The sequence below is a fragment of the Muntiacus reevesi genome, chromosome 2, assembly GCF_963930625.1.
Source record: "Muntiacus reevesi chromosome 2, mMunRee1.1, whole genome shotgun sequence".
NCBI classification, from domain to species: domain Eukaryota; kingdom Metazoa; phylum Chordata; class Mammalia; order Artiodactyla; family Cervidae; genus Muntiacus; species Muntiacus reevesi.
This window is the reverse complement of record NC_089250.1, coordinates 270,599,725-270,627,414: the sequence shown is the minus strand read 5'-3', so window position 1 is coordinate 270,627,414 and position 27,690 is coordinate 270,599,725. Positions and strand designations below refer to the sequence as shown.

Here is a 27,690-nt window from a genome sequence, read left to right as displayed (position 1 = left end):
TGACATGAATGACTAACACCTCCATTTAAATGTTCAGTGTACCTGCTACCATCACTGTGTCCTTAATCTCCTAATGGAGAATAAATATAAATGATTTCTCTCTAGGATAGAAGGCCTTGTCTCATCATTGTGTAGCAATCATCAAAAACATAACTTTGCATACACACTAAAAATGAAGCATAGCAGCATGGAGTAATTTGAGGGTTCAATAACATATCTTTGTTTTCAAATAAACACAAATCATGTCAATATAAACAAAGATATATTGCTAATAATTGTACATTTCTAAATACCAACGCTTCATCTTCTGATCCATACTAACATATCAATTTTCTATGTTTTAACTATGGATTACTATCTACAATACTTCTCCTGAAGAGAACTTCAAAAAACAGGATTGATGAAATGCTTTCTAGTGTGCGGGCTTCCCTGAAAGCTGTTGGTAAAGAATCCACCTCCCACTCCAGTATTCTGGCCTGGAGAATTCCGTGGACACAGTCCCTGGGGTTGCAGAGTTGGACACAAATGAGCCACTTTCACTTTTTCTAGTGTGCAATATCTGATATTTATTTAGATTTAACTTTCTTTAAATACTTTTCTACATTGTTTTATGTAATTTCTTATCTTTCCTAAATAAACCGTCTGGTATTTCCTGAAGTGTATGTTTAGGACAAACTTCTTCCATCACTTATTTTATTACTAGAGTTTCTCTCCAGTATGTGTTTTCTGATGTTTAGTAAGGTGAGAGCTCTGATTAAAGCCTTTGCTACTTTCCTTACATTTATAAGGTTTTTCTTCCAGTATGAATTCTCTGATGTTGAGTAAGATGTGAGTTCTTGATAAAGGCTTTTCCACATTCTTTTCATTTGTAAGGTTTCTGTCCAGTATGAATTCACTGGTGTTGAATAAGACTTGTGTGGCGACCAAAGGCTTTTCCGCATTCTTTACATTTGTAAGGTTTCTCTCCAGTATGAATTCTCTGATGGTAAGGAAGACCTGAGTGCTTGCTAAAGTCTTTGCCACAATCCTTACATTTATAAGGCCTCTCCCCAGTATGAACTCGCTGGTATTGAGTAAGAGTTGAGTTCTGACTAAAGGATTTCCCACATTCAGTACATTTATAAGGTTTCTGTCCAGTATGAATTCTCTATGGTAAGTAAGACCTGAGAACTGGTTAAATTCTTTGCCACAATCCTTACATTTATAAGGTTTCTCTCCAGTATGAATTCTCTGACAGTAAGTAAGACCTGAGCACTGGTTAAATTCTTTGCCTCGATCCTTACATTTATAAGGCTTCTCTCTAGTATGAATTCTCTAGTGTTTAGTAAGATTTGACTTCTGATTAAAGGCTTTGCCACACTTCATACATTTGTGTGATTTCTGCTGCATATCAATTACCTGATGTTGAGTAAGATTTGAGTTCTGATTAAAGGCTTTGCCACACTTTGTACATTTATAATGCTTCTCCCCAGTATGAATTTGCTTATGTTGACTAAGATTTGAGCAAGGCATAAATGTTTTTCCACATTCCTTACATTCATAAGGTTTCTTGCCAGTGTGGATTTGCCAATCTTGACTAAACTTTGAATTCTGATTAGAGGCAGTGCCACACTCTGTACCTTTGAAAGGTTTCCATCCTGAATGAATTTTCCTGTGTCTACATAGACTGGATGTGTTAGTAAAGGCTTTCTCACATTTCTTACACTTGTAACTTTTCTGTGGATCCTGAATATTCTGCTGTTGAGTAAGATTTGAAGACTGATTAGAAATATCACTACATTCACAATTATAAGTCTTCTCGCCTGTATGTGTACTCTTCTTTAGTGGAAGACCTGATGTTTGATAAAAGATATTCCTACATGTACTATTTCTAGAATCCTTGTCTGAAGATTGAGGTCCCTGATGTTTCATAGGGTTAGAGTCTTGTTCAGTTTTAGACCCAGTTTCATTGCATGAATAGCTTCTCACTTCATCGTAAATATTCTTGTAATTATTGGGGCTAGAGCTCTTACTTGAGGCCTGACTCGTGTTATTACATGTGAGAAGTTGTTCCATATTAACCATTTCATGATGTGTATTGAACAATGATGGTAGGACTAAGTCTTTTCCATTATTATCAACATTACACTTTTTGGAACAGAGAGAAACTGTCTGTTGGTGGAAGAATAACGACCCCTTGCTCACAGATCCCTCAAATTGATTATATTGTGAGTCTTCCCCATCATTTTTAAATTTCTGGTTTTCAGACGTGCTTGAATGTATATGTAATTGAAGCCTGTGTTCAGAGTGGTTTGAATGAGTATTTACAGTAGAGACTGGATAACTTTCCAGATTTTCCACATTTCCCTTCACAGAACGTGTATGTTTCAAAAATGATCACCCCATCACGCGGGAGAGAGAGAAGAAGGAAGAGAGCTTTGGCTCCTCTTTTTATCTGTTTCTCTGCCCCTGGGTCTGTCTTACGTAAATCTTATGTAAACAAACAAAAATTGTTTGTTTTACCTGAGACTCTCACTCCAGTCGTCGGATCTTCCGTTGTTCTATTTTCCCGGGCTTTCCCTTCCAGGTCTTTTAGCCACCACCATTTTGGACTCTTTTCCCCTATTCTAACTACCTGACAATGTGTTTAACTACTAAGTCTTAGCATTACAGAGGACAATATCGCCTAGTTTTCTTTTTATTTCTGAGCATTTTCTTAAAAAATTCTGGATCACTGAGTTTATTCAATATATAAGGGCATTTTCTAACTCCTAAAGAGCTGAAATTGCATCCCCATGGAAACTCATCATGGCATTTCCCCTAGTTCCCTAAGATCCCAACACCGAACCACATCCCAATGGGAATCTCGGATACCAGTGCCTCTCTGTGTTTCTCTCTCACAAAGGGAATATATTCACCAGTTGAAAGTCGCAATTTCATGTTGAGAATTCATCATGCTCCGTAGAGAGCCAGGATACAGACAAGGGAGACATGATTCTGGGACACAAGGGAGAAGTGGTCTAAAGAGCCAGGCTTCACTATGAGAAGAAGAAAAGGAAAAAATAAAGAAGTTGATAGCAAACTCCCAGGCAGAAAAGTTAGAACCAGAGACCTCAAGGTTTGCAGGTTCTCAGTCCAGGCATTTCAGGAAGAAAAGTAGACACAGCCCCAGATCCGGGACAGGACACGTACCTGAGGAGCTGCCATTTCCTCCTCTTCTTCCTCCTGCTCTGCGTTTTCTCTGGGGATGTTACGTCGCAAACTCACATCTCTATCTTGAGAAAATACCTTCAAAGGCATCCATGCAGCTGTTCAACCTGCAACTGCTGCAGGGAAAGAGAAGAAATAGTTTTCCTGTTTCCCTCACCCTTTTCTGAGCTCCTTTTCAATTTTCTGTGTTCCCAATCTGTACTGGGGAATCAAGACTAACCTGATAATGCTAATCACATCCTGGTGCTCTACACTATTTGCACAACGTCAGGGCTAGTTCTTCTCCTTCCTTTTCGAGTTACAGAGAACAGTTCATGAGAGACAATGGACCCTGCTTCTGCGTTACCTGACCCACCCTTTGAGGGTAGCGGAAAAAAATGCAAGAGGAAGACCTGCATTCAGAGCCCTGAGGGGAAACCTCACACCAGAGGCCTCAGGAAGGGAGAGTTTAGGGAGGGAACTTCTAGAAACAAAGAAGGTCAACCTGCTCCCCTGGGGAAGGACTCTTTCTAGGATGGGTGTGGTGGTCCATAGCCTGCCTGTACCCTTGGGGGCTGGGAGGGGAGAGGTGAGTGTTTGGTGGGAATCACTTTGGGGTCTTGGGTTCCTGCCAGGCTTTACTTGCAGAATTCTTCTCAAAGATCTCCCCTCTCCTTAGTTTTTCTCACCCCTCTCTGCAGCCTGGGGACACAGGTTTTCACAAAATGATTTGCTTTGTGACCACCTCTCTGCAGGCGTGGCACCTCCAACTTCAGAGACCAGGAGCCTGGAGGCATTTCCATCCCCGCTTTCTTGGAATGGAAACCAGGGGCAGCAAAAGGCCTGGCGTGCTGCAGTCCAGGGCGACTGAGCAACTGAACTGAACTGAACTGAGCAGGATGTGCTAGGTTAAGAGTGTGTATGGGCGGAGCTACATACCACTGAAAATGATGCCCTAAATGCTATCTGATGACCAACCCAGGAAATCATGATCGGTGTTGTCATAAGTTACATCACACAGGAATTAACACCTGAGAATGTTGTTGCCTGCTTCCTGTGGGGTTTTTTTTTTTGGTTTTATGAATCAACTGCTACAGTTCATTGTCTGCTCCATTTAGAGAGCTCTATTTTTCCACATCTTTAAAGTATAATGACCAAGGAAAAATTAAAGATAGAAGCATATTCATCTTTCTCATATTATACATTCTAAAAAATATTCAGTTTGCGTTCACCAGCATGAACTTTGTAGAAGATTTAGTTTCACAGCAGAAGTGAGAATAAAGTAGAGACATCTCCCATATACCTCTTGTTCCCACGTGTGGACAATCTCCCTACTGAGCTTTCCCCACCAGAGCGAGCATTTGTTACCACTGATGAATCTACACGGGCAGTAAATAGATCAACTCTCTAGTTTGCCCCTGTGTTCCTCTTTTAGGAATGTGAACTCCATACCTCTGGATAAGTGTTTAATGTGCTCATCATGACAGTTTAACACAAATTATTTCATAGTCCTGAAAGTTCTCTATACTTAGGATATTCATAGTCCCTCCTTTGAAACCCATGGTAATCATGGACCTTTTGAATCTCTTCTATATTTCTTACTAGATTCCCAGGTGACTGAGTGGTAAGGAATCTGCCTGCCGGTGCAGGACATCCAGGTGATGCGGGTTCGATTCTTAGGTCAGGAAGATCACCTGGAAGAAGAGATGGCAACCCCCTCCAGTATCCTTTCCTGGGAATTCTATGGACAGAGGTGAGCCTGGCAGGCTACAGCTCCTGAAATCACAAATACTCAGGTGCAACTGAGCACATATGAACATTTGCCTACACCAAAAAGTCATATTGTAAAAATCCTACTTTTTGTAGCATTTTCAAGTGGGCTTCTTTCACTTAGTCATAAAGGAGTAAACAGAGAGAGCTGGACTCCGTCTTAGGCCAGGCTGTGAGCATTAGTCTACATGCATGGTCACCCTACCGGTGACCCGGAACTTTGGGCCCCGGTGTATATAGAAGTGGCATACCAATGGAAAATCAGATCCCACCCCAGCCCCCCATAAAAGAGCCCCAGGACATGTACTTGGACTCTGTTGCCTAAAAGAATATGTTAATTATCTCTGTAACAGAACAATGTGGTAAATTCCATTCTGTTTATTGGGATATGACAACAGGCCTGTTGATAAATATCCACTGTTTATTGAGTCCTGTGACACATGAATCATGGGTTAAAGTTGATCGTATCTCTCTTTTATCGTGTCCAGACTAGTTTCAAGGAATTTGGGTAGGTGGGTTTGAGCAAGTACACTTAAGGTATATAAAGTTTTCACAAAAACTGTTCAGGGTCCTTGGCTAAGAGAAGACTCTGCCTAGGCCCCACCAGTGTAATAAACTGCACTCCACTATCTGCATTTTCCTTCTGAGTCAGTTTGTTTCCCAGAACACATGGATACAACCATAAAATGCATGGAATGATTGATAATGTATTTTATGCCTTGAAAGCTTAACATGCAAAAGCTTAAGAACTACCTCTGCGTCTATATTCCTACTCAGTAAATAAGTTCATAAATACCATTTTTTAAATTCCATACATATCTGTTAAGAAAATATTTGCACAAATATAGAGATCAGACGTGGACACAGCAGGAGAAGGGGACCAGTTGAAAGGGTACCAATGACATATATACACCACCATGAGTAAAATGTTGGAGAAGACTCTTGAGAGTCCCTTGGACTGCAAGGAGATCCAACCAGTCGACCCTAAAGGATGTCAGTCCCGAAAATTCATTGGAAGGACTGATGTTGACGCTGAAAGGTCTATACTTTTGACACCTGATGTGAAGAAGTGACTCATTTGAAGAGACCCTGACACTGGGAAGGATTGAAGGGGGGAGGAGAAGGGGATGACAGAAGATGAGATGGTTGGATGGCATCACTGACTCAATGGACATGAGTTTGGGCAAGGTCTAGGAGTTGGTCATGGACAGGGAGGCCTGGCGTGCTGCACTCCGTGGGGTCACAAAGAGTCAGACACGACTGAGCAATTGAACTGAACTGATGGTTAGAATAGGTAGCTGGTGGGAAACTGGTGTTTACCACAGGGAGCTCAGCTTGGTGCTCTGTGGTGATAAAGCAATTATGTTCCAATAAATAAATAAATAAATAAATAAATAAATAAATAAATAAATAAATAAATATATATACACGTCTGAAAAGGAAAAAAAGCTAAGCAGACTGGGAGGGCCAAGAGGGAGAAGATTTATGTATACTCACGGCTGATTGATGACGTCACAGAGCACAAACTAGCAGAACATTGTAAAGCAATTATATTCCAATAAATAAATAAATAAATAAATAAATATATAAATAAATAAATAAATAAATATATATATATATATATACACGTCTGAAAAGGAAAAAAAGCTAAACAGACTGGTCACCGGTGGTGGAGAACCCGTCTGACCCTGTGGGGACAAGGGCCGCACCCCTGGCCCAGGAATCCCCCACGTGCTGTGGGGAGACTGAGCCTGTGTCCCACAGCTGCTGAGGCCGGGCGGGCAGCTTGCTCTTTCCATGGGCAGGAGGCAAGGAAAGATGCTCACCAGCACTGAACAATAAGGAATGCAGAGCAAAGCTACAGGGATGTATCACCGCAGGCCAGTCAGAAGAACAATGAGCAAAAACCCAGTAATAATATCATAAACGCTGAAGGGGCTTGGAGATCAGGGAACCTCCTACATGGCTGGAGGGAATGTAAGCTGGTGCAGTCACGTGGCTGGACCGTGTGGAAGTTCCTTAAAAAACATAACCTCATGACATTTAAGGAAGTGAATTCCATGAAAAGTAGACAAAACAGATTAATCGACAAATTGGCAAGTTTTATAGTTTTTAGTAAATCATCTGCAACTCTGATATGACCAGTTTTGATCTAGCATTTCTAAATTCTCTAAGTTAAATGTGTAAGAATACACATACGCTCACATATTTCCTCTTGGTTTTCTCACTAACATGTATACCTTCAGATATTTATATCTTGTATTCAATGTGTGTTATATAAATCATATTATGTATATATCTTCAGATATTTATATATTGCATTCAAAGTATGACAAAGCCATGAGGAAACAGTTCCTTTAAGCCTTACAAGACACATGTGCTAAGAATTACACAGGGTAAGATTTTAGAAATCTTGGTTCAGAATTTTACCATCATGGCTTTTGACTATTCTTTTTGTGACTTTGTTAAATTTACATTTGCTTAAATGAGCCCCTGAAAAGCTTTGGCTAACACGAGAAGAAAGGACAATTGCAGCAGGTGACTTTATGACTCTAGGTCCTCAGGGAATTCACAGTAAGCCTTGAGGTCCCCTGAGGAAGGTCAAGGCTAGAACCAGGCAGAGAAAATTCCAGTACTTGGGGTTCAGACCTGACCCTGTGTGAAGTGCTATGGGTCCCACAGGCTGAGTGTGGAGGGGTCCATTCAAACAAAGACGAGCAGGATTCTGATGAGCTCAGAGGGTATCACTGAAGGGGGGCCTGTGCCGTAGACCCTAGGGTTCAGCAAGACTGCTGGTCCCAAGGAAGGGGTCATCTAGCGCAGGTGCTCACAGGACTGGCTGGTGTGAATTCAAGGACCTGCAGGCTGCCTGCTCCCCAGACAGACGCTGAGGCAGCAACAGCATGGAGCAGTCCAGGGGAGCTCTCAACAGCACTCTGTATGATCCTTCTTATTAGAACCACCACGATGTCCAAGTAGATAAAAATCGGAGAGGAGATACAACGTAGAAATCGTGGGAAATATATTAAGTTATTAGAGGTTTAACGGCAGTAAGGAACTAATTTCTACAGATGCCATCCCCCTGTGCTACAAAGAGTTTATCATTACATTACCTTTCCTGCAACCTTAAATAGGTGGGAGAGGTTAATGCTGGTGGTGCGTTAACTCTTCTTTAATTCCACATCAATTGTAACACTGAAAAACCATTCACTTTTATTAATTAAGGTACATTAATTTTACACAGATGGAATAAAACCTTTTACAATTGTTGTTTGATCCTTGATGAAAATACACATTACAAGCTTCTAAAAACTTTCCTGTTTCTTTGATGAAATGATCTGAGAATGTGATTTATATGGTTTACAAAATGGAGGCTAATTTAGTAAACATGGATGGACATTCATTATATTAATATGACATTTCCAGAAAGAGTTTTCTATACGTACATCAGATAGAAGAGAAGGTGTACTTACTTCAAGCCTGCCAGATAATATGCATGATTTCTCTATGTTGCTGTTATCAGAATACCTTAGATTTTCATGAACTATCCTTCTTTTATGCTTAAAAAGCAACTGACATAATTATTGAAAACTTACAGCAAACTTCTGTCTTACTTTGAATTATTCCCTGAACACTTATATCATGGTGACCACAGAGGTTTTCACATCAGTGACAAATACATCCATTCAGAGGTTTAGTGTGTATATAACATGACTGTGTTCTTAATCTTGTAAATTGGAGAATAAATGTAAATGATCCCCACTTCATATAGAAGGGCTTCTCTTACCATTGGGCAACAACCTTCAAAAATATAAGTTCATATATACAGTAGAAACAAATCTCAGCATGTAGTAATTTGAGAGTTGAATCACATTCGTTTTGGTTCCTTAATAATCTCAAATAACGTTAACATAAACAAGGATACATTAATAATAATTATACCTCTGCAAATATCCACCCCTTCATTTTGTGATCCATACTAACATATCAATTTTATATGCGTTTTACTTATGGAATACTTGCTACAGTGTTTCTGCTTCGGGTAATTCAACAAAAGTGGTACGAATGAAATGCTTTCTAGTATGAATTCTCTGGTATTGAGTTAGTTTTGATGTTTGATTAAGCAGTTTTCTACATTTCTTCAATTTATTTCATGTATCTTTCCAAAGAAAACACTCGTTTTTTCAAAAGCGTATATTAAGGACCAAACTTTTTATCACTGATTCATTTCCAGGGTTTTCTGCAGTGTGAATTCTCTGATTGTGAGGGAGGTGATGGCTGTCAGGAAATCCTTTGCCACTTTCCTTACATTTCTAACATTTCTCTGCAGCATGAACTCTCTGATGTTGAGAAAGACTTGAATTCTGGGAAAAGGCTTTGCCACATGCTGTACATTTATAAGGTCTCTCCCCAGTATGGATTCGCTGATGTCCAGTTAAAGCTGAACGCTGCTTAAAAGCCTTGCCACAGTCTGTACATTTATAAGGTCTCTCCCCAGTATGGATTCGTTGATGTTGAGTCAATGTTGAACTCTGCTTAAAAGCCTTGCCACATGCTGTACATTTATAACGTCTCTCCCCAATATGGATTCGCTGATGTTTCGTTAAACCTGAACGTTGCTTAAAAGACTTGCCACATGCTGTACATTTAAAAGGTCTCTCCCCAGTATGGATTCGCTGATGTTCAGTTAAAGCTGAACGCTGCTTAAAAGCCTTGCCACATGCTGTACATTTATAAGGTCTCTCCCCAGTATGGATTCGTTGATGTTGAGTTAAAGTTGAAATCTCCTTAAAAGCCTTGCCACAGTCTGTACATTTATAAGGCCTCTCCCCAGTATGGACTCGCTGATGTTGAATAAGAAAATAATAACGGATAAAGGCTTTGCCACATTCTGTACATTTATAAGGTCTTTCCCCGGAATGGATTCGCTGATGTTGAATTAAAGTTGAATTCTGCTTAAAAGCCTTGCCACATGCTGTACATTCATAAGGTCTCTCCCCAGTATGGATTCGCTTATGTCGGGAAAGAAAATAATAACGGATAAAGGCTTTGCCACATGCTGTACATTTATAAGGTCTCTCCCCAGTATGGATTCGCTGATGTTGAGTTAAAGTTGAACTCTGGTTAAAAGCCTTGCCACATGCTGTACATTTATAAGGTCTCTCCCCAGTATGGATTCGTTCATGTCGAGTAAGAAATGAATAATTGATAAAGGCTTTGCCACAGTCTGTACATTTATAAGGTCTCTCCCCAGTATGCATTCGGTGATGTTTAGTTAAACCTGAACGCTGCTTAAAAGCCTTGCCACATGCTGTACATTTATAAGGTCTCTCCCCAGTATGGATTCGCTGATGTTCAGTTAAAGCTGAACGCTGCTTACAAGCCTTGCCACATGCTGCACATTTATAAGGTCTCTCCCTAGTATGAATTTGCTGATGTTGAATAATACATGAACAGGAGATAAAGACTTTGTCACATTCTGTACATTTGTATGGTTTTTCCCCAGCATGGATTCCCAGATGTTCAGTTAAATATGAACTCTGATTAAAGGTTTTGCCATATGCTGTACATTTGAAATGCTTCCTTCCTGTATGAACTTTCCTATGTCTACTTCGATTTGGTGAGTTACTAAAGACTTTTCCACATGTATGACACTTGCAATGTTTCCGCTTACTCTGAATTATTTGCTGTTGAAAAAGTTTTGAAGACTGGTTAACAACTTTACCATAATCATAACAATTATAGGTCGTCTCTCCAATATCTATACCCTTAGAAGTGTTAATAGTAAGACTTGAGCTTTGATAAAATATATTCCTACACTTATGATGTTTAGAATTGTTGTCTGAAAACTGATGTCCCTGTTGTTTCAGGAGATATGAGTCTTGGTCAACATTATGCCCAGTTTCATTGCATGAAGAGCTTCTCATTCCATCATGTATACTCTTGTAATTATTGGGGGTAGAGCTCCTGCTTAAGGCATTAGTCATTTTGTTACACTTGGAAAGTTGTTCCACACTAATTATACCTCCATATGTATTGAATAATGGTTGAATAAGGTCTCTCCCATTATTATCAACATTAAAGATTTTGGAAGAAGGAGAAAATAGTTGTTGGTTGGAGAACAAGAAACCCTTGTTAAACGATCCCTCAGATTGATTGTATTGGGAATTTTCCCCCTCATCTTTAAGTTTCTGGTTTCCAGACATGTTTGAATGTATATTTAATAGACAGCTATTCTCAGAGTGTAGGTTTGAATGAGTATCTCCAGTAGAGACGAGATGACTTTCCCGATTTTCCACATTTCCCATCAGAGAACATGTATGTTTCAACAGATGCTGTGGATCTTTGCTGAAAAATATACACATAACTGCAGATGTTGATGACTGAAATTGGTCATCTGAAATTGGTTTTTCCTTATTTGATTCACATCCTTGATTTCTTTTGGCGGTAATGTTTACTTTATGGGAAACTGAACCAACTTGGTTGTGTCCATCATAACATGCTCTCCGCTCTTTATATGCCCTCATAGATTCCAAGTCTTTGGTTAAATGTAAATTTCTAAGGTGATATCTTTCATATATTCCTAGCTTTACTGTTGGGAGTAAATCTTCTAAGCCTGGTTTTGGGGTCCTCAAACACTGGGTGTCATGAGAATACACAGCTGAAAGATACCAAATAATAAGTTATTCTACTTAATATTCTTGGGGAATATAGTCTACAATTTACATAAAACTGGCATACACTTGGCTAGATGAAGCCTAAAACTGAGATAGAAGGAGTCAAGATGGCAGAGCATTCAGAAGACATGGAGTTCATTTCTCTCCACAAAAGCATCAAGAATACATCTTGAAGTGGAAAAATTCTCACAGAGCCCTGTGGAACATGGGCAGAGGAACTTGGACATCTGAAAGGACAAGAAAGATTCCTGCTGAGCCAGGTAGGACAAGAGAGTAATGGAGGAAAGGGAAGAGGAAAAGAAGCCAATGGGACCCGCAAAACCCTGGGGCATCTGAAGAGAGGCGAGGTCTCCACATGCAGGGAAGCCCCTCACTGGGGGGAGCTCAGTTGGGAACGAGGGGAGCCTCGTTCTCTGTGGGAAGAGAACACGGCAACCAGCGTGCAGGAGAGAGTGAGACCTGTATGCAGGGTATTGATCCCTGCCCTGTCCACCCAGCCTGAGAGGGTGTCCTCCGCTGCAGACAAGTGCTGGGTGCTGGAACGTGGGGTTTGGAGAGCAGACCCAGGTAGGACTGCAGTTGGCCATGAGGAGATATCCTGAGTGGACGGGAGGGAGGGAGGAGCTCTGCAAATGGGATGCTTGTGGAGGATGCCTGAACCACCAGAGAAGCAGAGCGGTGCTGTTGAGTGATGCCCGAAGGGAAGAACCTCCTTGCTGCCTCTGTGCCCCTGTGCCTGTCTCTGCCTGTCCAGGCACTAGGAATGGCTCCCACCTAGGTGGGTGATCTCACGACCCCCACAGCTGCTTCCTCCTCCCCAGCTTCCTCCCTACCAGGGTAGACTCATGGGCTCCAGGGGCAACTTCAGAACACACGCTTGTGGGTGGTCCCAATGTACAGGTGGTGTTGAAACCACAGCTGAGCACCAAGGCCCTGCCACTAAGCAAGAACAGCTGAGATATCTCCTTGCATCTGTACAAACCATGGTGTTACACCTCACAACTGGCTTGGTAAACTCATCCCCAACAGAACATCTGGATGGAAATGAGGCTCTGGCAGTCAACACCAGTCTGGCTTTAGCAACTGTAGACGTTGTAGGCCTGCACATGAGGCATTTGGGCCAGGTCACAGTTGTGTGTTTGTCATGGCTAACGCCATGGCAGGCAGCTTAAATAAGGAGTAGACCTGGTTTCCCGGGGTAACATAATTATCAGGCCTCCTGGAGCCAGCCAATCAACATATGCCTAGCCAGAAAAAAGGGAACCTATCAGGGGAAAGCTGAAAGCCCCACGTTGGGCCAACAAAAATTACCTTGCAACTGTGTAACCAATCCGCTTACACCAAATACCCACTGTGTAACCAATCCGCTTCTGCCAACTACCTGCTGCTTTTTTTGACCTAATAAACACCCGAGAAACTTCGTCCTCACACACCTGGTGAGGGCGGGAGGCCCTGGCTCGAGTCAGTAATAAATTCCCCTATTGTGAGTTCCATTGTTTCGAGGAGTCTTCTTTCCTGACCGGGGACTCGGACTATGGGCAGAACATTTGGGGGCTTGTCCGGGATCCCTTGACCGGGGAAGAACGCTCTTTGGAACAAAGGGGAGAAAGGACAGGTAATAGCACCGGTGCTCAGGCAGGTCTGGAAAAGACCAGAGTAAATCCGAGGCCCTGCTGTGAAGCAGGAAGGGGTCTGGTGCAGAAAGACCAGAGTAAATCCGAGGCCCTGCTAAAAGGCAGGAAGGTGTCTAGCTTTAGGAAAAGCTTTCCATGAGGGAATGGATTGGCCATTTTGGCTGGCGTGAGCCCGAGACCAGCGAGCGCGCTGGAAGGCAGCCAGCTCTGCGGGAAGGAGACCTCCTCTCCTAAGCCCAAATCTGGGGAACAGTGGACGCCGTTTGGTAAGGTGACCCTTGTTCCAGAGGATCTGTGTTGTCGGACGATGTGTGTCTGTCTATGTGTTTTTCTGTATAACTGCCGGCATTGTCTCCTGTCTCGTTGTTCTCTGGTGTGTCGTTGTCTACTTCTTCCTATAAAGCCTTGGAGCCTCATTTTTGTTTCTGGGAGTTTCAGTGAACAGGCAGACAGTTGTCAGGGCAACTGACGAGTCCCGGCCAGGGCTACTTCCTGGCGGATTCTGAAGGCCTCCCAACAAGTCAGCCCCAGTAACGGGGGCCCGAGAGGGTGAAACTCTTTTCTTTTTTCTCGTATTCTAAACCGAGAATCTGGCCAAATAAAAACCCATCTGTGTGGGCACGGGACAGGCAATTAAGAGCTGATAGGGCACCTGCCACTGGAAGACTCCCGTGAAAGGATAAGGGGGTCATGGAACGGGCTAGAAATCCCTAGGGTGCCTGCCCCCAGCAAGAAAACTTCCGTGCAATGACTAAGGCACTCAAATAGTTCCACGAAGCATACCAGAAGCCCAACCTCCTGGCCGCCACCACTCCCGATAGGATTTATTAGTGGTAATTCTCAGTGACTTTCTTCTGACTCTCGCTATGGGGCAAGGAAAATCCTCCCCACTCTCTCTCATGACTGATCATTTCTCAGATGTCAGGGCTAGAGTGTATGATCTGTTGCTACTGGTTACAAAGAGTAAATTAATAACTTTTTGCTCTGCAGAGTGGCCCGCCTTCCAAGTTGGATGGCCTCCAGAGGGAACTTTTCAACATTCTACTATTTGGGCGGTGAAAGAAAAGTTATGGCTCCTGATCCCTGGGGCCACCTGAGCCAAGTCACATATGTTATGGTCTGACAAGATCTAGTAGAAGATCCGCCTGAATGGTTAAAACCTTTTGTTCACAAACTCCCTGATTCTCCTAATGTACAGGCCCTGGTTATGGAAACTCCCACTCCCCCAGAAGAAGCCAAGAAGAATAAGGGCCCAAAACCGGTCTTGCAGGAATCCTCGGACCGGAACCTGATTGACTTAGAGACGGAAATTAGGCCCCTGCCACATGCCCCTTCTCCGTTGCAGGTTCCCGTGGGGGGAAGAGCCTCCCTGATGAAACAGAAGGGACAAGAGAACCCCGATCCCAGAGAAGGAATAGAGGAAATAGGGGTGAGCAAGATCATGGGCACCCACAGTTACCTTCATTTACTCCACAGGCACTCCCCGTCCAGGTGGGACCAGCTAACCCGCATGGAGAGCAAACCTATCAATACTGGCCCTTTTCCCATTTTGTTCACTCGAAACCCCACCTGGGATGATTGCCAGCAGCTGTTGAAGGTGCTGTTCAACACGGAAGAACAGGAGCGAATCCTGGCAGAGGCGCAGAAATGGGTCCCGGGGGTCGACGGGAGACCAACCGCCCAGCCTCATCTCGTGGACGAGGGGTTTCCTCTGCTGCGGCCTAACTGGGATTTTGAGCGAGTGGAAGGTAGGGAGCGTCTCCGAGTGTACCGCCAGACTCTAATGACTGGCCTGCGGGCCGCAGCTAAAAAGCCAACAAATTTGGCAAAGGTAAATTTAGTAAGGCAAGAGTCCACTGAGAGCCCGTCAGCCTTCCTAGAGAGGCTAATGAAAGCCTTTAGGCAATATACACCTATAGACCCCCAGGCTGAGGAATCACGCGCTGCAGTTCTACTAGCGTTTGTGAATCAGGAAGCCCCAGATATTAGGAGGAAATTACAAAAGATAGAGGGGTTAGGAGAACAGACAATACAAGACTTACTGAAAGCAGCTGAAAAGGTATTTAATAATAGGGAGACCCCAGAAAAAAGGGAAGAACGACTTTGACAACAGAAAAAGAGAGACCAAAAATGCAGACCCTAAAAAAAGATCAGTGCGCGTACTGCAAAGAACCGGGGCACTGGAGAAAGGAGTGCCCTAACAGGGACCTGAAGAGAGAGAATTTCCCCTGGAACTCGAGTTCTATATGCGGGGAAGACAGTGACTAGGGGAGTCAAGACTCGACACCCCTCCCTGAGTCCTGGGTAACCATACATGTAGAGGAGAAACCCATTGGCTTCATGGTGGGCACTGGCGCTCAACACTGTTTTAGATAAAAAACTGGGATGAATGTCTAAGAAAACCAACTTGGTGCAGGGAGCCACGGGGACAAAAAGATATTGTTGGACCACGGAACGGAAAGTAAATCTGGGGGCCCATCAGGTGTCCCATTCGTTTTTGGTGATACCAGAATGCCCAGCCCCTCTCCTTGGACGGGACTTCTTGACTAAAGTTAATGCTCAGATCCATTTTGACCCTGGGAGAATGTCAGTCACGGATGGACTTGGACAGCCGATACATGTCTTGTCTCTACCTTTAAGAGATGAATACAGACTTTTTGTGCCTAAGCCCTCAGAGGTTATAGCACCAGATATACAACCGTGGGTCCACAAATACCTGTTGGCCTGGGCAGAAACAGCAGGAATGGGACTGGCTAAACAGAGACATCTGGCCGTCATTGAACTAAAAGCCGAGGCGACTCCTGTGAGGGTGAGGCAATACCCTATGAGCCAGGAGGCTCGGCGGGGGATCACTCCCCACATTCGACGGCTCATGGATGCCGGAATTCTCAAGCGGTGCCAATCCCCTTGGAACACCCCCTTACTACCGGTGAAGAAGCCGGGGAGTATGGATTACAGACCTGTCCAGGACCTACGAGAAGTCAACAAGCAGGTGAGTGACATACACCCTACTGTCCCCAGCCCGTATACCCTCCTGAGCAGTCTGCTGCCTGAGTACACTTGGTACACTATGTTGGACTTGAAAGATGCTTTTTTCAGCCTACCCCTGGTGGCCCAGAGCCAGGAAATATTTGCCTTTGAGTGGACTGAGGGAGAAGGCCAACCGGTAGTACAACTAACTTGGACCCACCTCCCATAAGGGTTCAAAAACTCCCCTACCTTGTTTAATGAGGATTTGAGTGAAGACCTCTATGAATATCGGACTCGCCACCCAGCGGTCATCCTGCTGCAATACGTGGATGACCTTATGTTGGCTGGAACCACAGAGGAGGCATGCAGCCGTGCCACCGGTGACCTCTTACAGACTCTAGGCACCTTGGGATATCGTGCTAGCGCGGAGGCGCAAATATCCCGGCAAGAGGTCACCTATTTGGGGTATAAGATCAGGCAGGGGCAAAGGTGGCTAACTCAGGCCATGAAGGAAACAATATTGCAGATACCAGAGCCCAAGACCCCCCGCCAGATGAGAGAGTTTTGGGGGACTGTTAGATATTGTAGACTGTGGATCTTGGGTTTGCTGAGAAGGCCCGGCCCTTGTATGAGGGAAGTAAAGAGACCCCAAACTGGACGTGGACTGAGCCAATGAAACAGGCTTTCCAGACACTCAGACGGGTCCTACTAGAAGCCCCAGCCCTTGCCCTGCCTAACCCAAATAAGCCGTTCCAGCTGTTTGTAGATGAAAAGCAAGGAATAGGAAAGAGGGTCTTGATGCAATAATGGAGACCATAGAAGTGGCCGGTAGCATACCTTTCAAAGCGATTGGGCCCGGAGGCCTCTGGGTGGCCCCCTTGCCTCCGCATCATTACAGCCACTGCCCTCCTCGTCCACGACGCCGACAAGTTGACATATGGACAGCAACTCTGGGTTTACACCCCCCACGCCATCGAAGGGGTTTTAAAGCTGCCGCCGGATCAACGAGGATACCACCCTCCAGAAGGATGACAAAGATGGATGGTACCAAGATCAAAACAACAACCTGATATTGCCTGCCATCCTGGGTCGTCACCTATGTGAACACCTGCACACAACTACACACTTGGGAGAGAAAAAGACCTTGACACTTCTCCAGACAGCCTGCCTGAGTTTCCTTTGACAAAATGCAACTGTACGAGAGATAATCCAGGCTTGCAAAGCGTGTCAGCTGATGAGGACAGAGAAAAGACAGCACAATGGAACGAGGTACCGAGTGAAAGAGCCAGGGCAACACTGGGAGATAGATTTCACTGAGGTAAGACCAGGCAAGTACGGGTATCGCTATCTGTTGGTTCTGGTAGATACCTTCTCGAGATGGGTAGAAGCCTTCCCCACTAAGGGAGAGACAGCAACAGTGGTTGCTAAAAAGATCTTAGAGGAGATAGTGCCTACGTACGGGCTGCCACTGACTATGGGCTCTGATAAAGGACCTGCCTTTGTGAGCCAGATTGTACAAGGGCTGGCCCAAGCTCTGGGGACAAAATGGAAGTTACATTGTGAATATAATCCCCAGAGCTCAGGACAGGTTGAGAGAATGAATCAGGCCCTAAAAGAAACTTTGACAAAGTTGGCAATAGAGACTGGCGGGGACTGGGTGACCCTCCTTCCCTTTGTGCTCTTTCGAGCGCGTAACACCCCTTATAAGCTGAATCTTACCCCTTTTGAGATTCTATATAGAATACCCCCTCCTGTGTGTCCTATATTTGAGGGAAAATGCCTACTACCCCCTACCTTGGGACAATTTCAGCAAACACTGATGGCATTAAGGAAGGTGCATAGCCATGTTTGAAAATTAATTTGAGAGATACACGAGGGTTCAAGCAAGGGGACCATCCCCTCACATAATATTGGCCCGGGTGATTGGGTTTGGGTAAAATGACACCAATCTAAAACATTAGAACCTAGATGGAAAGGCCCTTATGTTGTTCTCCTTACCACTCCTACTGCTGTTAAGGTCGACGGGATCGGGCCCTGGGTTCACTGCAATCACGTGCGACAAGCCACCCCGGAAGAACAAGAAAAGGCGCAAGCAGAATGGGAGGCAAGACCTCACCCGTCAAATCCTTTGAAACTGAAGCTCAGTACGACGGGAGCCCTCTTAACTCTCCTGCTGATGACAGTTTTCATCGGCCCAGAGCAACCTGCCACAACCCCCATCAGCCAGCTAACCTGACTTGGGTGATCTACAATGCTGAGACTGGAGAAGTGCTTAATTCGCGCTCCAACGTGACCCCCAAAGGGACATGGTGGCCAGTACTGACCTTTGATTTGTGCGTGCTGGCGGCTGACGGTAATGGGTTTGGTCCCCACCAACTGACCAAGTTCTTTGCCCACAGCTCTTTCGGTCTGTTCACCCGTAACTGTGAGCAAAAAGGCCCACAGTACTTCGAACAGGTGCCTGTCTATGTCTGCCCGGGGGGAGGAAGGGATCGGAACCAAATTGAAAAATGTGGGGGAGTTGACTCTTTTTATTGCGCCACTTGGGGTTGCAAAACCATGGGAACAGCCATTTTGCACCTCCAAGAATCCTTGAGGTCCTTGGCTGAAGTAGTAATACAAAATAAGAGAGGTTTAGATTTGTTGTTTCTGCACAAGGAGGATTATGTACAGCACTGGGAGAAAAATGCTGTTTCTATATCGACCATTCAGGGGTCGTACAAAAATCTCTTCAGAAAGTAAGAGAGGGACTAGCCCAGCAGGAGAGAGAATGAGAAGCCCAACAAGGCTGGTTTGAATCTTGGTTTCAGCGCTCCCCCTGGTTGACCACTTTGATTTCCATCCTCCTGGGTCAACCCATAATATTAATATTGTTACTGACCTTTGGTCCATGCATTTTAAACCATCTGGTCTCACTTACTAGGGAACGCCTAAATACCATCCAAATTATGGTATTGAGACAACAATATCAGTCAATTTCACAGGTTAAAGAGATAGATTCCTCTACAAAAGTATAAAGACAGGGGGGAAATGTGAGGCTGTCACGGCTAACGCCATGGCAGGCAGCCTAGATTAGGAGTAGCCCTGGTTTCCCAGGGTAACATAATTATCAGGCCTCCTGGAGCCAGCCAATCAACATATGCCTAACCAGAAAAAAGGGAATCTATCAGGGGAAAGCTGAAAGCCCCACGTTGGGCCAACAAAAATTACCTTGCAACTGTGTAACCAATCCGCTTGCGCCAACTACCTGCTGCTTTTTTTGACCTAATAAATACCCGAGAGAACTGGGGCTCAGGACCTCTCGTCCTCGCACACCTGGTGAGGGCGGGAGGCCCTGGCTCGAGTCAGTAATAAATTCCCCTATTGCAAGTTGCATTGTTTCGAGGAGTCTTCATTCCCGACCGGGGACTCGGACTACGGGCAGAACAACAGTCTACTTTGCCCCCATAGCACTGCAGCGGGTCCAGCTCCACAATGAATGTACACCTGGGATACGACCACAGTGGATCTCTGCTGGTGACCTGGTGAAAACAACATCTGAGAGACATCAGGGTCAAGTGCCAGCATATCCATGGTTCAGGTGGGGCCAAGATCAATGCCAACACAGGGTCACACGAGAGCTGGCACAGCACGTGAGAGATGACATGCAGAGCATTCTCCGAGGAGAACATCCCCAGAGGAGCAACACTCAGGGGCTTCCCTCCCAGTGGGTGTGCTCCAGTCTCACTAGATCAGAAGCACCACAGATCATAGCAGAGATAATTTCAGATCTGGGGCCTCTGCTCCACCAATCAGGAAGCAGACCCCGCCACAGACACTGACAGCCACAGAGGAAAGGTGAAGCGGCCCTCAAGATCCGGGCAGGCTCTGGTCACAATAGTAACAATCAACCCCCTCTCAAGGGCATAAGGGCACAAGTCTCTGGACCACCTCACCCACCAGGGAGCAGACACGAGAGCAAGAGGAACTAGGATCTGCAGCCTGCAGAAAAGAGACCACAAACACAGAACGTTGGACAAGATGAGATGACAAAGGAGTATAGTGCAGAGGAGAAGTCAAGATAGAAACCTACAGGAACAATGAAGCGAGAAGTTCAGCAGTGTAATGAGTAATTTTTGCTTTAAATAATCAAATTTACAAACAAAACGCTTTTTACAAATGCTTATGTCTACTATTTATTTAACCCAATTACCACTCACGTTTTTATCTAAGCATGTTCTAATAGAGTCTAAAAGAGCAAATGATATTGACCTAGAACAAATCAGAAAGAGATGGCATAAATGATTAAGTCCTGGGATGTTTCACAATAAAGAAGATAGATTTAATAAGGTAAGAGTTCTTAACAAATCAAATGAGAAGACTTGAAAAATATGGTGAGAACACAGGGAACTCTACTCAACGCTCTGTGGTGACCTAGATGGGAAGGAAACCTCAAGAAGGGAAATGTGTATATGTACCTCTTATTCTTTCTGTATAGCAAACCTCACATAACATTGTAAAATACCATTATTGGAACAGAAAAATTTGTTCTTAAAGATTTCTCTATATAATCTATAATCTTAATAGTGAAGAAGAATCAGAAAAAAAGCACTGTGGGAAATGTTCTAAACTCCCACATCAATAATTTCTTTAAAAACTCCGTGAGTTAAATAAATATATTAAAGCATTTTAGCATTAATGAACTGGGACCAACATACTTAACACATTTAATGTTCGTTCATATAAAAAAAGAGAAGCTGTAACATAAAATTCAGACTTGCATTTTCTCATTTTAGTGAGGTGTCTTATGTGAAGAAGGAATTCATAGGGCCTGGACTCCATCTCAGGCCTGTCTGCGCTGATCCTGCTCAGCCACCTATGCAGTGAACTCTGAACTCTCTGCTTAGTGCCTGTGGGAATGACAATGAAAGGATAAGACCCCCTCCGGACAGGGGAACCTTGAAGATCATATCCAGGTTCCTCATCACCTAAGAGAAAACAGACACTAATCACCCCTGCCTCCGGACACTATCTATCAGAGTGCAAGCACAGGCTTATCAGTTATTAACTGGTTGGAATGTAACCGTGGGCTTATTGATTATTAACTGTTTGAACACATAACACGTGAATGATGGGGTTATTGTGATTGTATTGACCCTTCCTTTGTAAGCATCAAGGGATTGGGATGGTGGGTTTGGACACGTACACATGGGGTATAAAAGATTTTTAGAAATGCTGGTTGGTGACCTTGGCCAAGAGGAGACTCTGCCTTGGGCCCTCCAGTGTAATAAACTGCACTCCATTCTCTGCATTGTCCTCCTGATTGAGTTTGTTTCTGGAAAGTGTGGCTATAACAATGCAGTGAAGAAAGCTTTTGAGTATGAAATTTTCAAGGTCATATGTGTAGTTTCCAGTGGACTGGAAATTATATGGTAGAAAACAAAAAATATCTGTCTCCAGTATTCCTAGAAGTTTGGCAATTTTTTCACAGCTCCACCCACACACTTCTGACTAGGGACAGAATAAGCACTTTTAAAAGGACTTTATATAGCTACTCAGAAATATGCATAGATTTTCTAAAACCTCCCCAAAATGGACACGTTATCAGGCCATGCAGGTTGTTCCAGGAGAAGACAAATATTTTGGTTCTAACTGCGAATGTGAAAATTAATCACTGGAGAAAAAATACACAAATGATAAAAAGAATCAGGAATGGGTCAGGGGATGATGCTCTATGACAGTGACAGAAATAAACATATGCTAATCCAAAATCATCTCCACGGAAGCAGACTTCTCAAACCACATGACAAAGTATGACTTCCTCCACAATGCTTGTCCCTCTCACCCGAGTTATCTGCTTCATCCATAGACACATACCTGGGTATATGGCTGTCTCTATTCTCCTTACATCCCAGGGATACTTCATTTGCTCCAGAAACGTGACCAGGTCTGGCTTAGAGACCACAAGACCTGTTCATCAGAAAAAGGAATATGTGTTTTCTGAGATAGTCATCTATTTCCAATCCAATATGTGTTCAGGAGAGAGAGAAGTCAAGGTAAAAAGTTAAAATAGTATTAAAAAAATGATTTCAACAAATAGTTTATTGGAAGCATCTTTAAAAGATAAATGCTTCAAAATCAGATTCTGATATTATGCTCAAGTACTACTAAGGCAAAAGCAGGTAGTGGAATTCCAGTTTTACGAGGAGAGTGGCACTACTTTATAACACAGAAGTTACACAATTACCACGAACCTAGAATGAAGAATATGCAGGTCAAGAAGCAAGAGTTAGAATCGTACATGGCCACCCTGCTTATTTAATTTCTATGCAGAATACATCATGCGAAATGCTGGGCTGGGTGAATCACAACCTAGAATCGAGATTACCAGGAGAGATATCAACAACTTCAGATATACAGATGATATCACTCTAATGGCAGAAATTGAAGAGGAATTAAAAAGGCTTTTGATGGGGGTGAAAGAGGAGAGAGAAAAAGCTGGCTTAAAACTCAACATTCAGAAAACTAAGATCATGGCATCCAGTCTAAACACTTCATGGCAAATAGATAGGGGGAAAGTGGAAACAGTGACAGATTTAGTTTGGGGATGTGGGCGTGGGCTCCAAAATTACTGCAGATGGTGACTGCAGCCATGAAATTAAAAGATGCTTGCCCTTTGGAAGAAAAGTTATGACAAAGACAGCATATTAAAAAGCAGAGTCATCACTTTGCCAACAAAGGTAAAAGCTATGGTTTTTCAATAGTCATGTGTGGATGTGATATTTGGAACATAAAGAAGGCTGAGCACCAAAGAATTGATGCCTTCAAACTGTGGTGCTGGAGAAGACCCTTGAGAGTCCCTTGGTCAGCAAGGAGATCACACCAGTCAATCTTAAAGAAATCAACCCTGAATATTCATTGGAAGGACTGATGCTGAAGCTCTGATACTTCAGCCACTTGATGCGAAGAGCCAATTCATTGGAAAAGACCCTGATGCTGGGAAAGACTGAGGGCAGGAGAAGAGAGTGGCAGAAGATGAGATGGTTGAATAGCATTATAGACTCAGTGGATAAGAATTTGAGCAAACTCTGGGAGTTAAAAAGGCTAGGGAAGCCTGGCTTGCTGCATTCCATGGGATCACAAAGAGTTGGACAGGACTTAGTGGCTGAACAACAAGGAGGCAGGTTACATCAAGAAAGAAGCTTAGTTTCCCCTGGAAAGTAGGGATCTTAACCTCTACTGGACAAAGCAGAAAATTCCAGGAGGCATTCTAGAATGAATGAACCAAAACCCTGAGGATACATAAGGGATTCTGGAAGCAAGTTATCCTCACCCAAGCAGGCCAGATTCCTGTAGTTCTCTAACATCACGTCCCTGTACAATTCCCGCTGACCGAGGTCCAGGCATTCCCACTCCTCTTGAGTGAAATCTATGGTCACATCTTGGAATGTCAGCAGCCCCTGAAATATAAAGGACATAAGCAATGTGGGCCTGGGAAGACTTCCTAATGTGACCCAAGATGAAACCAGCAAGAGAAACGGTTTTGATTTAGGAGAATGTCTGGTGTTACACAAGAATATAATTTTTATACTGCCGTATTTTCCACAGTATTTATAACCCCAGGAAAAGAGAATGAGATATGATCCACAGACCACTATAAAAACTATTCTGATCTGGAAGAGAAATTATAAAACAATCACATCAACACTGACCTATCTATTTTTGAGAGTTGTGCTCGTGTGACACAGAATAAACTGTCTATCAAGGAAAGTGTGTGAGTCACTCAGTCATGTCTGATTCTTTCCGACCCCATGGACTGTAGCATGCCAGGCTTCTCTGTCCATGGGATTTTTCAGGCAAGAATACTGAAGTGAGTTGCCATTTCCTTCTCCAGGGGAATCTTCCCCACCAAGGGATCGGACCCCGGTCTCCCACATTGCAGGCAGATTTTTCACCATCTGAGCCACCAGGGAAGCCCCTTATCAAGGAACCAGGAAATATTTTTAAAAAGCATGATGCTCTGATCTAAGAGATCTGGAGTGTGGCCAATGTGCCGCATTTTTAACAAGCTTATTTAAACTAATAATGTTGAAAACTCTGATACATGAGTGACTGTTCTGAATAGCAAAGAGGTAGACCACTAAGGTAAGAACTGATACTTAACTTTGAATTTTAAGTGTTTTACAAAATTGATAGATCTGATAGAATAGTACCCATAGCAGCAATAATCCTTTGAACTATTTAGTATATACTATATGTCTTTCTAAAAGTTTTTACAGGGTCTTGAATGCATCACATAAATAATAGAAAATCAACAACATTGTTGTTCCACCGTTTTGCAAATATTTTGCCAAACATTCATTAAATGACAGATCTTGAATTTGCTTCAGTTTATGTGAACTAAAATTTAACTAGTAAAACACAAATACACAGAGACATCACTAAAGAAAGTGTATACGAGTTTTTATAGGGTCTTCCCTGGTAGTCTGAGCTCCCAAGTCAGGGGGGCGGGTTCAGACCCTTGTTAGAGAACTAGATCCCACATGCCACAGCTAAAGTGTGCCTGCTGCAACAAAGTCAACCACATGGCTCCAAGATTCTGCAGGCTACGATCAAGACACAACTCAGCCAAACATAAATACGTGTTTTTTTTAAAAAAGAACTTTAAATAACTGGGGAGAATACCAAAACAAGAAAAAAAATAATTTTAACATTTTCATGCTTACAGACATATATTACAGTGAGACTGTATACTTCCTAAGAGTATTAAGAAAAAGCTAACATTCACAAAGCTAAGATCACGGCATCCGGTCCCATCACTTCATGGCAAATAGATGGGGAAAGAGTGGAAACAGTGGCTGAGTTTATCTTGGGAACTCCAAAATCACTGCAGATGCTGACTGCGCCATGAAATTAAAAGACGCTTACTCCTTGGAAGGAAAGTTATGACCAACCTAGACAGCACATTAAAAAGCAGAAACATTACTCTGTCCACAAACGTCCGTCTAGTCAAGGCTATGGCTTTTCCAGTAGTCATGTATGGATGTGAGAGTTGGACTATAAAGAAAGCTGAGGAGAGAAGATTTAATGCTTTTGAACTGTGGTGTTGGAGAAGACTCTTGAGAGTCCCTTGGAATGCAAGGAGAGGCAATCAGTCCATCCTAAGGAAATGAGTCTGGATGTTCATTGGAAAGACGGATATTCAAGCTGAAACTCCAATATTTTGGCCATCTGATGCGAAAAACTGACTCATTAGAAAAGACCATGATGTTGGGAAAGATGGAAGGCAGGAGAAGGCGACGACAGAAGATGAGATGGTTAGATGGCATCACTGACTCAATGGACATGAGTTTGGGTAAACTCCAGGAGTTGGTGATAGGGAGACCTGGAGTGCTGCGGTTCATGGGGTCGCAAATAGTCAGACACGAATGAGCGACTGAACTGAACTGATTCATGTTCAGTTCAGTTCAGTTCAGCTGAGTTCATTCATATTCATGTCAATAACATCGATATTCATGTCAATAAAATCAGTTCATTTTCATTTCAGTTCAGTCATTCATATTCATGTCAATAAAATCGAGATTATTTTTAATGGGTTAAAATATATACATCTACTTGTGGATGATATTCTTTGTATATTTTAAATACACTAGGGTGCAAACATATACAATGGTATGAGATAAATTAGAGCTCTCGGTTATGAAACTTTAATTTCTTGAAAAACTATCATTTTGTAGAGCTGTATCTTAGAAATTCAACACAGGTGATAGCAGATTAGCACCAATAGGATTGTTGTTTGTTAAAAAAAAATGCAAAAATGTGCATAAGACTTTCTCTGTGATATGAGCGTGGACTGTACTGGAAACATCACACTTGGGCTTGAGTGATGAAAACTCCCACTCCCAAAACCCAGTATCTATCATCAACACAGTGAGTGTTCATTTTCCAAAGCAAAGAGAAACCAAGAAGATGTGGAGTTTCTCCATTAAGTGTGAGGGTTTTCACATGTTCCTCATTCAATTTTTCCACAACCTTGTCTAAAGACAGAGGGGGAAAAAAATGAACTTTATAGCCTGGTAATCTCAGAGAAATCACCAGAGCCAGTAGACATCATCTGTCACGGTGTAAATGGATCACACAGAAGAAGCACTATCAGAACCTGGGCATGTTGGAAAAAATAAGGAAATTATAACTTGAACCTAAAATTAAAAACATCAGTTTTATGCAAAATTCATTTCATATTTACTTCCTTTGTTTGGATCCTAACAATGTTGTCACCCGACTGTATGTTCCTCGGATCTTTGTCTCGTCACAACAAAAGTTTCGAGTGATGGATATTAAAGCCCCTTGTCGGGTCAGAGCTCTCGGAGGACAGACCGTGTTATAGCTCTTAAATAAATCAGTGTTACAGCTCTATTTGTTTAGATAATAGCCGGAAAATCCACCTTCGAGTTGTGAGGAAATGTCGATCCAAAGACACGAAGAAAAGATCGCCCCATCGCGTGGGAGAGAGAGAGACAGAGAGAAGAAGGAAGAGGGCTTTGGCTCCTCTTTTTCGTTTCTCTGCCCCTGGGTCTGTCTTATGTAAATCGGGCCTAGGCGGGCGCGCTGTTTGTTTTACCTGAGGTTCTCACTCCAGTCCTAGGACCTTTGTTCTATTTTCGCGGGCTTTCCCTTCCAGCTCTTTTAGCCACCGCCATTTTGGACTCTTTTTCCCTATTTTAACTACCTGACAATGTGTTTAACTACTAACTCTTAGCATTACAGAGGACAGTATCTCCTAGTTTTCTTTTTATTTCTGAGCATTTTCTGAAAAATTCTGGATCACTGAGTTTATTCAATATATAAGGGCATTTTCTAACTCCTAAAGAGCTGAAATTGAATCCCCATGGAAACTCATCATGGCATTTCCCCTAGTTCCCTAAGATCCCAACACCGAACCACATCCCAGTGGGCATCTCGGATACCAGTGCCTCTCCGAGTTTCTCTCTCACAAAGGGAATATATTCACCAGTTGAAAGTCGCTAATTCATGCTGAGAATTCTTCATGCTCCGTAGAAAGCCAGGATACAGACAAGGGAGACAAGATTCTGGGACACAAGGGAGAAGTGGTCTAAAGAGCCAGGCTTCACTATGAGAAGAAGAAAAGGAAAAAATAAAGAAGTTGATAACAAACACCCAGGCAGAAAACTTAGAAGCAGAGAACTAAAGGTGTGCAGGTTCTCAGTCCAGGCATTTCAGGAAGAAAAGCAGACACAGCCCCAGACCCGAGACAGGACTCGTACCTCAGAAGCTGCCATTTCCTCCTCTTCTTCCTCCTGCTCTGCGTCTTCTCTGGGGATGTTACATCCCATACTCACATCTGCATCTTGAGAAAATACCTTCAAAGGCATCCATGCAGCTGTTGAACCTGCAACTGCTGTAGGGAAAGAGAAGAAAAAGTTTTCCTGTTTCCCTCATCCGCTTCTGAGCCCCTTCTCGACTTTCTGTGT

General features: G+C 43.3%; 1 protein-coding gene and 3 pseudogenes across 1 annotated transcript; 1 reads left to right on the top strand and 3 right to left on the bottom strand.

The window, feature by feature from the left end:
* LOC136157579 (zinc finger protein 43-like) overlaps positions 1 to 3,279 on the bottom strand; it is a 37,754-nt pseudogene extending 34,475 nt beyond the window's left edge.
* The window catches only part of LOC136157574 (zinc finger protein 678-like), a 322,340-nt pseudogene that overhangs the window by 135,040 nt on the left and 159,610 nt on the right, over positions 1 to 27,690 (bottom strand).
* Positions 1 to 27,690, top strand: part of LOC136157581 (zinc finger protein 724-like) — a 322,253-nt pseudogene that overhangs the window by 136,098 nt on the left and 158,465 nt on the right.
* On the bottom strand, positions 9,252 to 23,565 carry LOC136161586 (zinc finger protein 135-like). Its single transcript, XM_065926580.1, has 3 exons — positions 23,532 to 23,565; positions 22,087 to 22,168; positions 9,252 to 10,455 (listed from the first exon to the last, which is right to left on the bottom strand). The coding sequence occupies exons 1-3, from the start codon at positions 23,563 to 23,565 to the stop codon at positions 9,252 to 9,254; spliced, it is 1,320 nt and encodes a 439-aa protein (XP_065782652.1).

Coding starts and splice junctions, on each gene's coding strand:
- LOC136161586 (XM_065926580.1), bottom strand. CDS start 23,565: ATGTTAGAGAACTACAGGAATCTGGCCTGCTTGG. Junction 22,169..23,531: donor CAGGAATCTGGCCTGCTTGG/GTGAGGATAACT, acceptor TCTGATGAACAG/GTCTTGTGGTCTCTAAGCCA. Junction 10,456..22,086: donor GTAAGGAGAATAGAGACAGC/CATATACCCAGG, acceptor AACTGAACATCT/GGGAATCCATGCTGGGGAAA.